The 13542-nt window shown below is 42.4% G+C and overlaps 1 protein-coding gene across 2 annotated transcripts in view; it reads right to left on the bottom strand.

Annotated features, from left to right (window-relative positions):
* PPP1R16B (protein phosphatase 1 regulatory subunit 16B) overlaps window positions 1–13542 on the bottom strand; it is a 123625-nt gene that overhangs the window by 54388 nt on the left and 55695 nt on the right. For both annotated transcript variants that reach the window (XM_082271376.1, XM_082271375.1), the window contains exon 3: window positions 9267–9337. In XM_082271376.1, the coding sequence (XP_082127502.1) occupies window positions 9267–9337 (71 nt within the window). The remainder of the gene's footprint in view (window positions 1–9266; window positions 9338–13542) is intronic.

Here is a 13542-nt window from a genome sequence, read left to right as displayed (position 1 = left end):
GAGGTTGAATAAAGACTATAGTCCATCCAGTTCAACCTGTGTAGGTGTGTGTGGGCGTACTCATTTCTCATACCCCTGAATGTTTTGATCCTTGAGATGTACATCCAAGAGTCTTTTAAACATAACCATACTCCCCACAGTTACTGCCATTTGTGGTAGAGAATTCCACAGTCTTGTAGCCCTTACTGTAAAGAACCCCCTGCGTAGGTTAAATCGCTTCTCCTCTAATCGCATTGTATGGCCTTGTGTCCTCATGCAATCCTTGGGACTGAATAGTTTTCTTTCTATGCTGAGATCAATGTTGAGGTATTTGTAAATTGCTGTCATGTCCCCTCTCAGGCATCTCTTCTCCAGGGAGAATATATCAAGCGCTTGTAAACGCTCTTCAAAACGAAGGTCCTCCAATTCCTTAATTAGTTTAGTTGCCCTTCTCTGGACTCTCTCCAGCTCCAACACATCCTTTCTGAGGACTGGTGACCAGAACTGGACAGCATACTCCAGATGCGGTCAGATGTAAGTTGGTAATAGGAAAGAATAAATTGCAGGGAGACCAAAGACTGGTGACTAGTTCTTTGTTGCCTGCCTGGCTACCTCTTTTGGGCACAGCTTCCACAAGTATGGTCCTCTTTAAAGTTAAACTGAGTTTAACAAATTAAACTCCTAGGAGGAGTTATTTGGCAGACATGACATGCAAAATCTCTTCTGACAAAAATGTTCTTTTTTTCTTTTAGGAGTTTTGAGTTTGGGGGGAAAACTGCATGATACATGCGCAGACTAGTGCATACTCAACTGTTGCATGCTGAGTATGGAGCCAGGTGCTAGGGCCAATGTAACTTATGTGTGCATGTACAGGATTTATATAATCAATGCCTGCTCAATCCCTGAAGAGGAGCAATGTGGGACCTGGAAGAAATGGCAGAGAAGAGGGTGGCAGCAGGAGGAAGGAGCAGTGACAGCGAGCCTTGATCTATCATCTGGTGAAGGGCACTCTAGTATGTATAGTAAATATGCCATTATGCGCAAGGGCACTCTAGTAGGTAAGTGTGCAATTAGCTACCTAGAAACGGCAGAGAGGAGATAGAAGAAAAGAAGCAGGGGGATGAAACGGTGACAGCCAGCCTTGAACTGCCAGCACTAGAGGATGGCACGCTATGTGCCACTATGCTGTGCGCTTAAGTTCTGCTTTAAATTATATAGTTGTCATGCAAACTTATGTCAGAAACAAGTCGCTAGAGGATATGTACTGTATATAAATAAACTCTTAAAAGACACGGAATGCATCAGGTGGTCAAAGTAAATGGGCACCTAATGGATACTAAGCACACAGCCTCTCAGATAAATTACATATTATCCTATTCCAGCTTATACTAGTGGTAGCTCTGGAAGCAAAGCTGACTTGCCTTGGGCTGCTATTGGGTTAATTTTCACAAGCATTAAAGCAAGTACAACTATTTAGCACATGTTCAGTACAAATTACGCAACATCATGTACTCCTGCCAATGCCTTGACAGAATTTCTAAGAACAAATTGCTACTGAGCAGATGTACCAACAAGTACATCATGTGTGATGGCAGTCTAGGTGAATCTTGGATTGCTACGCTAAACTATCACTAACTGCACAAGTCAACTTGTCATTAAAAGAAATATAGGGGCTGCAATTTATGATCTTATTATATATATATATATATATATATATATATATATATATATATATACAGTGGGTACGGGGAAAGTATTCAGACCCCCTTACATTTTTCACTCTTTGTTATATTGCAGCCATTTGCTAAAATCATTTAAGTTCATTCTTCTTCCTCATGAATGTACACATAGCACCCCATACTGACAGAAAAACACAGAATTGTTGACATTGTTGCAGATTTATTAAAAAAGAAAAACTGAAATATCACATGGTCCTAAGTATTCAGACCCTTTGCTCAGTATTTAGTAGAAGCCCCCTTTTGATCTAATACAGCCAGGAGTCTTTTTGGGAAAGATGCAACAAGTCTTTCACACCCGGATTTGGGGATCCTCTGCCATTCCTCCTTGCAGATCCTCTCCAGTTCTGTCAGGTTGGATGGTAAACGTTGGTGGACAGCCATTTTTTGGTCTCTCCAGAGATGCTCAATTGGGTTTAAGTCAGGGCTCTGGCTGGGCCATTCAAGAACAGTCACGGAGTTATTGTGAAGCCACTCCTTTGTTATATTAGCTGTGTGCTTAGGGTCATTGTCTTGTTGGAAGGTAAACCTTCGGCCCAGTCTGAGGTCCAGAGCACTCTGGAGAAGGTTTTTGTCCAGGATATCCCTGTACTTGGCCGCATTCATCTTTCCCTCGATTGCAACCAGCCGTCCTGTCCCTGCAGCTGAAAAACACCCCCACAGCATGATGCTGCCACCACCATGCTTCACTGTTGGGACTGTATTGGACAGGTGATGAGCTGTGCCTGGTTTTCTCCACACATACTGCTTAGAATTAAGGCCAAAAAGTTATATTTTGGTCTCATCAGACCAGAGAATCTTATTTTTCACCATCTTGGAGTCCTTCAGGTGTTTTTTAGCAAACTCCATGCGGGCTTTCATGTGTCTTACACTGAGGAGAGGCTTCCGTCGGGCCACTCTGCCATAAAGCCCCGACTGGTGGAGGGCTGCAGTGATGGTTGACTTTCTACAACTTTCTCCCATCTCCTGACTGCATCTCTGGAGCTCAGCCACAGTGATCTTTGGGTTCTCAGCCACAGTGATCTTGGGTACCTCTCTCACCAAGGCTCTTCTCCCCCGATAGCTCAGTTTGGCCGGACGGCCAGCTCTAGGAAGGGTTCTGGTCATCCCAAACGTCTTCCATTTGAGGATTATGGAGGCCACTGTGCTCTTAGGAACCTTAAGTGCAGCAGAAATCTTTTTGTAACCTTGGCCAGATCTGTGCCTTGCCACAATTCTGTCTCTGAGCTCTTCAGGCAGTTCATTTGACCTCATGATTCTCATTTGCTCTGACATGCATTGTGATCTGGAAGGTCTTATATAGACAGGTGTGTGGCTTTCCTAATCAAGTCCAATCAGTATAATCAAACACAGCTGGACTCAAATGAAGGTGTAGAACCATCTCAAGGATGATCAGAAGAAATGGAAAGCACCTGAGTTAAATATATGAGTGTCACAGCAAAGGGTCTGAATACTTAGGACCATGTGATATTTCAGTTTTTCTTTTTTAATAAATCTGCAACAATGTCAACAATTCTGTGTTTTTATGTCAGTATGGGGTGCTATGTGTACATTCATGAGGAAGAAGAATGAACTTAAATGATTTTAGCAAATGGCTGCAATATAACAAAGAGTGAAAAATTTAAGGGGGTCTGAATACTTTCCGTACCCACTGTATATATACATATATACACACAGTATGTATAGTTTTCAGGCGTGGTCAGTTAAAGTAATAAGGCTTGTGGATCATCATGGTAGCTAGAAAACTAGTGTTTTAAAAAGGGGAGCTCAACAATGGCCAATTTACTAAAGCTCAAATCCTGGAAGATACACATCAATGAATGTGTTTTTTTTTTTTTTTTCTAATTCAACCAGTATAAGTACCTGAATTTGACCTGGTACCAGCCTCTTTTGGTCCTTATTTAGCAGAGCAGAGCTCGGACTGGGACAGAAGAAAGGAGCACAATCAGCAGTGCCACTGTGCCAGGAGAATGCTGATAGAAGGAGACAGCGGAGAGACAGAGAGTTGAGCTCATCAGTGTACTGCTTCTCTTTTTTTTTTTTTCTGCCCTTACAGGATTGGGGTGGTGGGGAGGAAACCTGTAAGCATACTGAACTTCAGCATTGAAAAAACAAGACTCCTCTGCTAGACAGGGCTTTACCCAGGTTGAGTTGCAAGTTAAAAAATGACTTGCTAAGCTACTGCTAGACCTGCCAGGCTTCACAAGTTTGTTGCACAAATGCAGCAGGTCCGCATTGCATGACCACAGATCAACTGTCTTTGCAAACATTCTGTATAATAAGAAAGAATTGGCCGCACTCCAAGCTGCATCCAGATTTGGTTTATTGGACGAACATCCCAAGTGTTACAACAGCGTACAGGTAGACGCGTTTCACACACTAACAGGTGTGCTTATTCAAACATTCTGAATTTCTGCTGCAAATTCTGGTTCAGTTATGTTGTACAATAGTCATCCCACCACAGGGGTCACTGTGGCTGAACTTTCATGCAGTAGACTTGTAGAGCTCTTGCTGTAGACTCACCACTGCAACTTTGCTTTTGCTAGAGATTTGCCACGCAAATTTGCTACAAATTGGAAAAGTGTCAACTAGAACTTGTGCATCAAGTGCTCTGCAAGTGTACAACTTGCCAGTGAGTTAACAAGTTAACAAGACTTACAATTTAACACTGCCACAAATTTGTGGCAAGTTATCTTTGCTATCTGGGTGCTTTGTGGCTAGATGGCCAGGAATACAAATCCCTTGGCAAGGATGGCAATGTACAGCTTGTTTATTATATCTGTGTATTTGGCTATTTGCCTAGGGTTTAGCTTTAAGTGAATTGTTCTTGGGAAGATTTTATAAGGACAGTGCATTTGAGTTAACAGGCCTTCATACAAAATTACCTAACCTTGGGGATACATAGTTGCCAACATTCGAAAAAAATTCCCAGGGACACTTTGCAGCACAGCTATCAATTACTTACCACACCCACTTCCATGAAGCTCCGCCCACTCCACATAATTAATCTCCGCCTACTTATCAGATTATAGGGTACGCTCAATAAAGAGAGAATTACAGGAAATTGAAAAGGAATTCCAAACGTAAGGCCAAAGTAGCAGAGTTGGAATAAGTCTCCCATTCAGCTGCACTACTTCTGCCTAAAGTTTAAAATTCTCATCCCAATTCCCTGCAATTCTAAAGTGTCAAATGTACTGAGGTGTGACCATACAAAAATTGTAATATGTAAATATAAATAAAGTGCAAGGTGTAAATAAGAACGATAAAACCTAATTATACTATCTGGTATAATTAGGTTTTAATGACGCCAGGTGGCGCCATTACGTAACTGCGCATGCTCCTGCCCGGCTGAGCTTGTAAGAGCTTTCTCGAGCCTGGCAGGCATTGGAATGGTGGATGCGTAGTTACAATGTCGGCCCGGAACCATTTATTTTACGGGCACCGGCTGCCCGTAACGGGCATTTACGGGCAGCCCGATTAACAGGCGCTTGTGGGGACAATGTAAATTACCCGGGACAGGCTCCTATTTGCTGGGACTGTCCCTGCAAAAATGGGACAGTTGGCAAGTATGGCGATAGGGTGATAGTATTATCCATCACCCATACAGCACCATCATAGTTGCATAGGTGTGCGCAGCCTAATGCATTAGGGTGTGCACACCAAAGCTCAAACACACACTACCAATCACACATGATGTTCAATCAGAAACAGAAGGGGCCTGTAAGTTATATATTTACCTGCCCATTTCCCCACTCATCCTAAAGCATCCCCGCAGCAACAACTGGTGGGAGAGGAGAGGAGGGAAGCCGGCAGAGCTGCGGGGGTAAGGAGGAGGGGAGCCAGGTCAGTAAGGGGAATCTATGCTGCACAGGGCCATTAGGGTGTGTCTGGACACACCTGGCACACCCTGTGCGCACGCCTATGCATAGTTGGGATGAAATAGGAAAATTAGTTAGAGTTTTAACATTTTTTTTTCTTTTTTCAATCAGGCAGGAGCTATCTCAGCCCACCAGGCTCTACAAAAATATAAATCACTTTTGGGTGGAATGATTATTTCCTACATATGTTACTTAGGAATAAGAGAAAGCAGAACTGTAGAAAGCAAGCACATCCATGCTATTTATTTAGAATATGTGTTGTATTGGCTCTTTAAGTATGAAAAAAAGGCATTATTCTAATAATGATGGGAATTTGATGCTGAATTGTGTTTATCCCTATGAGTCTGGGCTCTAGTCCCCCAAAGGCCAGCTACTTTCCTACCATTGTGAAAAACAGCATTGAACGCAGGCCAGTATAATTAGGACTGAGGATACAGGATCAGACGGACAAACAGTGGGTGGCAGACAATGCCTGCCTTGATACTCAGATCTATGTAGGGTGCTGGGAATGTGCAATCTCTGAAGTTCTTTCTTATGGTTAAAAATGGCAGTGGCTTCACTTAACCTCTCTCTTATAAAAGAGTTAAGTACTACAACATAAACAGTCAGCTACCATGGACCTTTAAAGGTGACCTGTACATCCGTGGCCAAAAGTTTTGAGAATTACACAAATATAAATTTTCACAAAGTCTGCTGCTTCAGTGTTTTTATATCTTTTTGTTAGATGTTACTATGATATACTGAAGTATAATTACAAGCTTTTTATAAGTGTCAAAGGGTTTTATTGACAATTACGTTAAGTTTTATGCAAAGAGTCAATATTTGCAGTGTTCACTCTTCTTTTTCAAGACCTCTGCAATTCACCCTGGCATGCTGTCAATCAACTTCGGGGCCACATCCTGACTGATGGGAGCCCATTCTTGCATAAATAATGCTTGGAGTTTGTCAGAATGTGTGGGTTTTTTTTTTTTTGTTCACCCACCTCTTGAGGATTGACCACAAGTTCTCAATGGGGATTAAGTCTGGGGAGTTTCCTGGTCATGGACTCAAAATTTCGATGTTTTGTTCCCCAAGCCACTTAGTTATCACTTTTGCCTTAACCACTTGCTGACTGCCTAACGACTATTTACGTCAGCAGTCAGCCCCTCACAGGCAAAGCGACGTAGGACTACCCCGCACGTGTGAGCGGCGGACTCGATGTCCGCCGCTCACTCGCGATCGTCGGTTACACCGGGAGAAAGGCAGGCGGCTAATGTAAACAAAGCCGCCTGTCATTCTCCCCTGTGTAACAGCACAGATCATACGGTCCTGCTATGTAGGACCGTAGATCTCTGCTGTTACATGAAAAGCCACATCCAATGACAGTTAGAAGCACGCCCCTAGGGACACACTTAACCCCTCCTTCTCAAATAAAGTTAACCTGCCAGTGTAATTTTTTACAGTAACAGTGCATATGTATAGCACTGATTACTGTAGTAATGTTACTGGTACTCCCAAAAGTGTCAAAAATGTCAGTCAAGGGTCCGATCTGTCCGCCGCAATGTTGCAGTCCCGCAAGTCCCGCAAAAAAAATCGCAGATCGCCGCCATTCCGCGTTTAAAAAAAAACAATAAAAATGACAAAAATCTTTCCCTTAGTTAGTAAACGCAATAACTTTTGCGCAAACCAATCAAAATACGCAATTTTTTTTACCAAAAATATGTAGCAGAAAACAAATTGGCCTAAAATGTTAAAAAAGTTTGATTTTTTTTTTTTTTTCAAAAAAAATTGTGAAAAATATTTTTATTTTTACAAAATTTTCGCTCTTCTTTTGTTTATAGCGCATGATCTAAAAATCGCACAGGTGATCAAATACCACCAAAAGAAAGTTCTGTTTGTGGGAAAAAAAGGACGTCAATTTCATTTGGGTACAGCGTTGCAGGACCGCGCAATTGTCCGTTAAAGTCATGCAGTGCCGAATCGCAAAATAGGCCCTGGTCAGGAAGGGGGTAAAATCTTCCGGGGCTTAAGTGGTTAAGGCAAGGTGCATCATCATGCTGGAAAAGGCATTGTTCCTCAAGAAACAGTTTTTGGATGGTTTGGAGAAGTTGCTCTTGGAGGATGTTTTGCATTGTGAGACCGCTCCCTTGGCTGAGAAGCAACCCCACACATGAATGGTCTCAGGATGCTTTACTATTGGCATGACACAGGACTGATGGACGCGCTCACCTTTTCTTCTCCGGACAAGGTTTTTTCCTGATGCCCCAAACAATCAGAATGGGGAGTCATCAGAGAAAATGACTTTACCCCAGTCCTCGGCAGTTCAGTCCTTGTACCTTTTGCAGAATATCAGTCTGTCCCTGATGCTTTTCCTGGAGAGAAGTGGCTTCTTTGCTGCTCTTCTTGACACCAGGCCATCCTCTTTGTCTCACTGGGCGTGCAGATGCACTCACACCTGCCTGCTGCCATTCCTGAGCAAGCTCTGCAATAGTGGTACCACGATCCAGCTGAATCAACTGTAGGAAACAGTCCTGGTGCTTGCTGCACTTTCTTGGGTCCCCTGAAGCATTTTTCACAAATGCAGTGGAAATGTTTTTTTATGGGAATAAGTTTATTTTCATGGCAAAGTGGGACTTTGCATTTATTTGCAAATCATCTGATCATTCTTTATAACAATCTGGAGTATATGCAAATTGCCATCCTAAAAACTGAGGCAGCAGACTTTGTGAGAATTTATAGTTGTGTCATTTTGAAAACTTTTGGCCACAGCTGTAGTCTTCAAGCCCAATTGCAGCCTTCAAATGAAATTGCCCTCCACCCGTCTGAATAAAAAAAAAAAAAAAAAAAACAGCTTTTTCTGCAGTACTCATCCTATCTCAAGCTCTGTGCCCTGCAGAATCACTGCTATGTAACTGCAGGGTCATTTAACCTACCTCCCCTGAGCCCAGGGCAACAAGGACCTTTTCCCTGGGTTCACAGGGGAATGCTGCAGGACCTGTCAACCTCTATAGAATGAAGAGGAGGGAAGGATCTGGGATGTCATGTGGCAGGGCTGTCATGTGGCCGGTCGAAGGGATTGCATGAGGACTCGAGGGCATACAATGCGATTAGAGGAGAAGCGTTTTAACCTCAGGCAACGTGGGGGGTTCTTTACTGTTAGGGCTACAAGATTGTGGAATTCTCTACCACAAGAGGTGGTTTCTGCGGGAAGTATGGTGGCTTTCAAAAGACTCTTAGACGTACATCTCAAGAACATTCAGGGCTATGTGAGATGATTACAGTCACACACACCTACACAGGTTGAACTGGATGGACTATTGTCTTTATTCAACCTCACCTACTATGTAACTATGTAACACCTCCACATTAAAAGATATAAATACAAAAAAATAAAATAAAGGTGTTTTTTTTTTGGGGGGGGGGGGGGCACCATTGAGTCGGGCTGTAATTATTGTGGAGCTTTGGAAGGGGGAGGGTGCCTGCATTCTGTAAAAATGTTAATGCCTATAATGCTCATGAGAACCAGGAACAATGTGATCAAAGCTGTTTTGACTTTGGGTCACCAAACATGAATTTGATCATGCTGATACATGCCCTATTGATTGAAGTGAAGTGTGAGTTTTAATGACAGGTGCACCTCATTATGAATGACAGTTTGGGAAGAAGTGTCAGTACACAATATGTCTCCACATACCTGATGTAGAGCTGTCAAGCCATCTTCATTACTTAGGTTGGGGTCCACATTACTCTTAAGCAATGCCAGGACTGCAGAAGACAGAGAGATAGAGAGAGAAAAAATAGTTTTAACCTCATTGTAGGGAATATATAGTTCTTACAAATGATTTAGTCAAATTTTTGTTGAGACACTTTAATGTGCAAACTTTAGCCAAAAAAGTCTAACGGTGGCACAACTAATTGCTAATTCCTCAACTTTCTATTGGTCAGTAAGGCTGTCAATCAGCTTAAAATAAATGTGTGGCCCCTGTCGGGGTTTTGAAGCAGCAGCAAGTTCTTACTGGAAACATCTCTCAATGACAGGACCCCAAAATGTCAGGTTGCTCTATAATGCAACAAAACAACCAGAACCGCTATAGTCACACCCCTGCTCTCCTTACTTCTCTATTGGCTACATTGTGTGATGGGTGACCCCAAGGGCAAATAGAGAGGTGAGTAGAGCAGAAGGGGTAGTCAATAACAACATCAGCACTAGCACTGGGAGGAGAATACAGAAAGATCCCGTTGCCTCTTCAGGACCCTGCTAGGGGCTAGAGGTTAACTTTAATAGACCAATGAGGAGTTGCAAGAGGTGGGCAGGGGTGGTCAACACACCTTTTTCTGCAAAAGTCAGTATTTATTTGCATATCTGAAAGCTCGAGATTTTGGGGATCCTGGTATAATCAGGAAACTTTAAAATGCTACAGACACAGTGGGGTTGATTTACTAAAACTAGAGAGTGCAAAAGCTGGTGTAGCTGTGCATGGTGGCCAATCAACTTCTAACGATAGCTTGTTAAATTAAGCTTTTAGAAAAAAGCTGATTGGTTTCTATGCGGAGCTGCACCGGATTTTGCACTCTCCAGTTTTAGTAAATTAACCCCATTGACACTTTAGATCAGTGATGGCGAACCTTGGCACCCCAGATATTTTGGAACTTTATTTCCCATGATCCTCAAGCACACTGCAGTGTAGGTGAGCATCATGGGAAATGTAGTTCCAAAACATCTGGGGTGCCAAGGTTCGCCTTCACTGCCTTAGATACTTTTACTTATGAAGCGGTTTTAATTAGCCTTCTATCATAAGAGCCGGTTCACACTATTACGACTTGCCAGGCAACTTGGTCAGCCTGGCAAGTCGCGCACCGACGGGTCCATTGAGTAGTACAGGACCGGTTCTAATAGGAGCGACACAAGTCGCTCCGACTTAGAAAAAGGGTCCTGTACTACTTCGGGGCGACCTGGAGGCGACTTGCATAGACATTCATTAGATAAAGTCCGTGCAAGTCGCGCCGAAGTCACAGTGCACGCGACTTCACAGGTCGCCCCCGAAGTCGGAGCGACCTAATGTGAACGGGGACTTAAACCTTTATTAGCAAAATATAAAACATCACAAACAGAAGAATGCATATCTTCCAACTTCCTTCACTACAGTTTTGGAGGTGCTCTTTAAACCAATCACTATTATTGGGGTGAGTGCCCACAGAAAAGAAAGAAGTCATTGGTTGGCTAAACTTTAGCCTATGGAAGCCTGAAAACAAAAGAGGTTACTTAGCCCTGACAAGCCAAAACTTCCATATTTTTGGTCATAAATTTCTCCAGACATTTAAGAGCTTATATTAATTTCTTCAATTCATTGCAATTACAGACTTTTCAATTTATTCTAGATTGGCACTTCTACATTGTTCAAGTTCAGTTTAATAATGTACTCAGTTAAACTGTGATTGATCACATGGATGGCAGTAATGTGCAGAGCAGTGCTGATATTCAGCTGGACCAAAGATGGCTTCCTTGTCCCCAGAACCATTTTAATTAGAAGCTCTTACTGAATGAATTTTATAAATTGAATAAATTATTATATTTACTTTTATTGACACAGCACGATTCAGTGTTGCCAACCTCCCGCAGCTTTTTTACTGACAAAAATATGAAAAATGTACTGACGGAGCACATTTTACTGACAACCTGAAAAATGACACAACTATTCAAATCTAAGACGATCGATATTTAAACAGTATTTAAACAGACATAATATGGAAGCACTGACAATACCCATACCAAGTAATTTTCCTGGCTTATACTTAAAGTGGTTCTAAAGCTTTAAGGTTTTTCACGTTAATGCATTCTATGTATTAAAGTGTAACTAAAGGTAAAACTTTTATTTTTTTATTTTTGAATAGAGTAAAGATGGATTAGAACACCTTTTAGGTTTTTAGTGCTACCTCTGCCCCCCTTAGAGAAATCTTCCAATAGGGACACTAGTTCTAGTGACCTGGGGGTCCCCAGGAATTTCTTTTAATTTGCAGGTATTTTTATCTCACTTCCTGTTTTGGCTATGGGACAGGAAGTGAAGGCAAATCTCCCCAGTGGGATACAGATGGCAAAAAATAAACTGACAGGGGTTATATCTCTCCATTACTCTATCCAAAAAGAAAAAAAAATGTTTTGCTTATAGTTCTTCTGTGCTGCAGCCCCCTCCCCCCCCCCCTTTTACTTACCTGAGCCCGAACTGATCCAGCGATGTGCACAAGCGCAGCGGCTCCCGCTGCTGTCTCTCTCCTCATTGGACAGACTGATAGCAGCGTGAGTGATTGGCTCCCACTGCTGTCAATCAAATGACGGGAGCAGGGGGGCAGGGCCAAGTCCCGCTGTCTGTGTCTGTCTGCTTTCCCTGGGGGCAACCGATGAAGAGGAGGAGCCAGGAGCGCTGGCGGGGGACCACAGAAGAAGAGGATCAGGCAGCTCTGTGCTAAACCATTGCACAGATCAGGTAAATAGAGATATGTTTGTTATTAAAAAAAACAAACACTTATAACCACTTTAAAAAGTCAACACAGCATGACAAATTATTGGCTCCTGATATCTTCAGACAGTAACTGATTTTTCACAAACTGTCAGTAAATTTACCAATGTTTGATGACCCTGACACGGTTGTGTCTAATGCTATTTGCTTTATGTAAAATGGCGGCGCAAATGAAGTGCAAACTGCAGGAGCCCAAACAAACAAACCAGATTTCATTTCATTCAAGGTGTGATGTCAGTTCATTTGAATCTGTTTGGTTTCCACCACAGTTACATATCCTTATTTCTTAAATATATAGTCAAATCAAGCCTAACAAGTCCATAATGCACAGCACAGTCACCTACATTACCTGTAGATAGCAAGTTTACATTTGGGCATATGTACAAAAATAGACTTTTCATACTAAAATGTGACCTGAATTTTTTAAAGGGGAACACCATCTGTTTAGAGTCTATATAGGTCAAAATGTTTGTCAAATTTTTTTTTATTGCTGGGTCCCTATGGAGAATTGAGATTTCCCCATATTTCATGATCCTGTAACATTCAGAGCATTGCAGTGCTTCAACCATCCTGGCATTCCCTTTTCCCAGAGTTTATTCTCTATTTAATATGAAGGAACCGTTAAAGGGGCAGAGATAATGTCACCAGTTGAACTTTCTTTTTCTCCTCTCTTGAGTGCCTCTTCATAGATTCCTATAGAGGAACTACTAGAAGTTAGTCCCACCAGCCAGAGGACTGATGACATGAACCAAAAAAATGATTATGCATTTATACTTTAAAAAGCAGAAAAACAACTAGAAAGTTGCCTGGGTGAAGGTCTGTGTCAGGTTTCTGCAAAACAAGAGATTTGCACTAGGAGCTTTTTTGGAGGCTGCACACCCCAATAAACATTAAGGAAACACAAGAGAAAATTTCCCCAGGGTTTTTTTTTTAGCAGCAATTCATTCCAAAGGGCACGTATTTGTAAAAGTACAAAAGATTCTTTTAAATTACAATTCTGTTATGAAATAGGTTTTCCAAGAATAAAAATATGAGCTCTGGTTTACAAAAATATTGATAAAATGATATCCAACAGCGAAGAAAAAAATTATGCATAGTTACAAACGGATACTACAGCATATTGACCCGGACACGTTTCGACCATAAAGTAGGGGTAGTGGTCTTCTTCAGAGCGGTATTTGTGTCAGGTTTCTGTGGTAGTGAGACCTTGTAGAATGCCAACCCGGGGTTCCCCAGGGTGGAGAGTCTAAGCCCCAGCCTGCTTCTTCACCAGGGCGCCTGATGGTGGGGATGGACTTGCAGTAAACTGGCACCAGGATGTGGCCCCCAGGTACGCCCAGCTGACGATACGGAGACCACTCACCTGTGCAGAGTACAAACGACAGGAGACAGAAGAAGATCCAGGAAACAAATCGAGGTCAGCGCGTGTGGCAGGCAAGCACAAGCAGAAGGGGA

This window comes from Pelophylax lessonae, assembly GCF_965119305.1.
Source record: "Pelophylax lessonae genome assembly, chromosome: 11".
In the NCBI taxonomy this organism is placed as follows: Eukaryota; Metazoa; Chordata; class Amphibia; order Anura; family Ranidae; genus Pelophylax; species Pelophylax lessonae.
The sequence above is the reverse complement of the archived record's forward strand: the minus strand, read 5'-3'. Positions and strand labels throughout refer to the sequence as shown.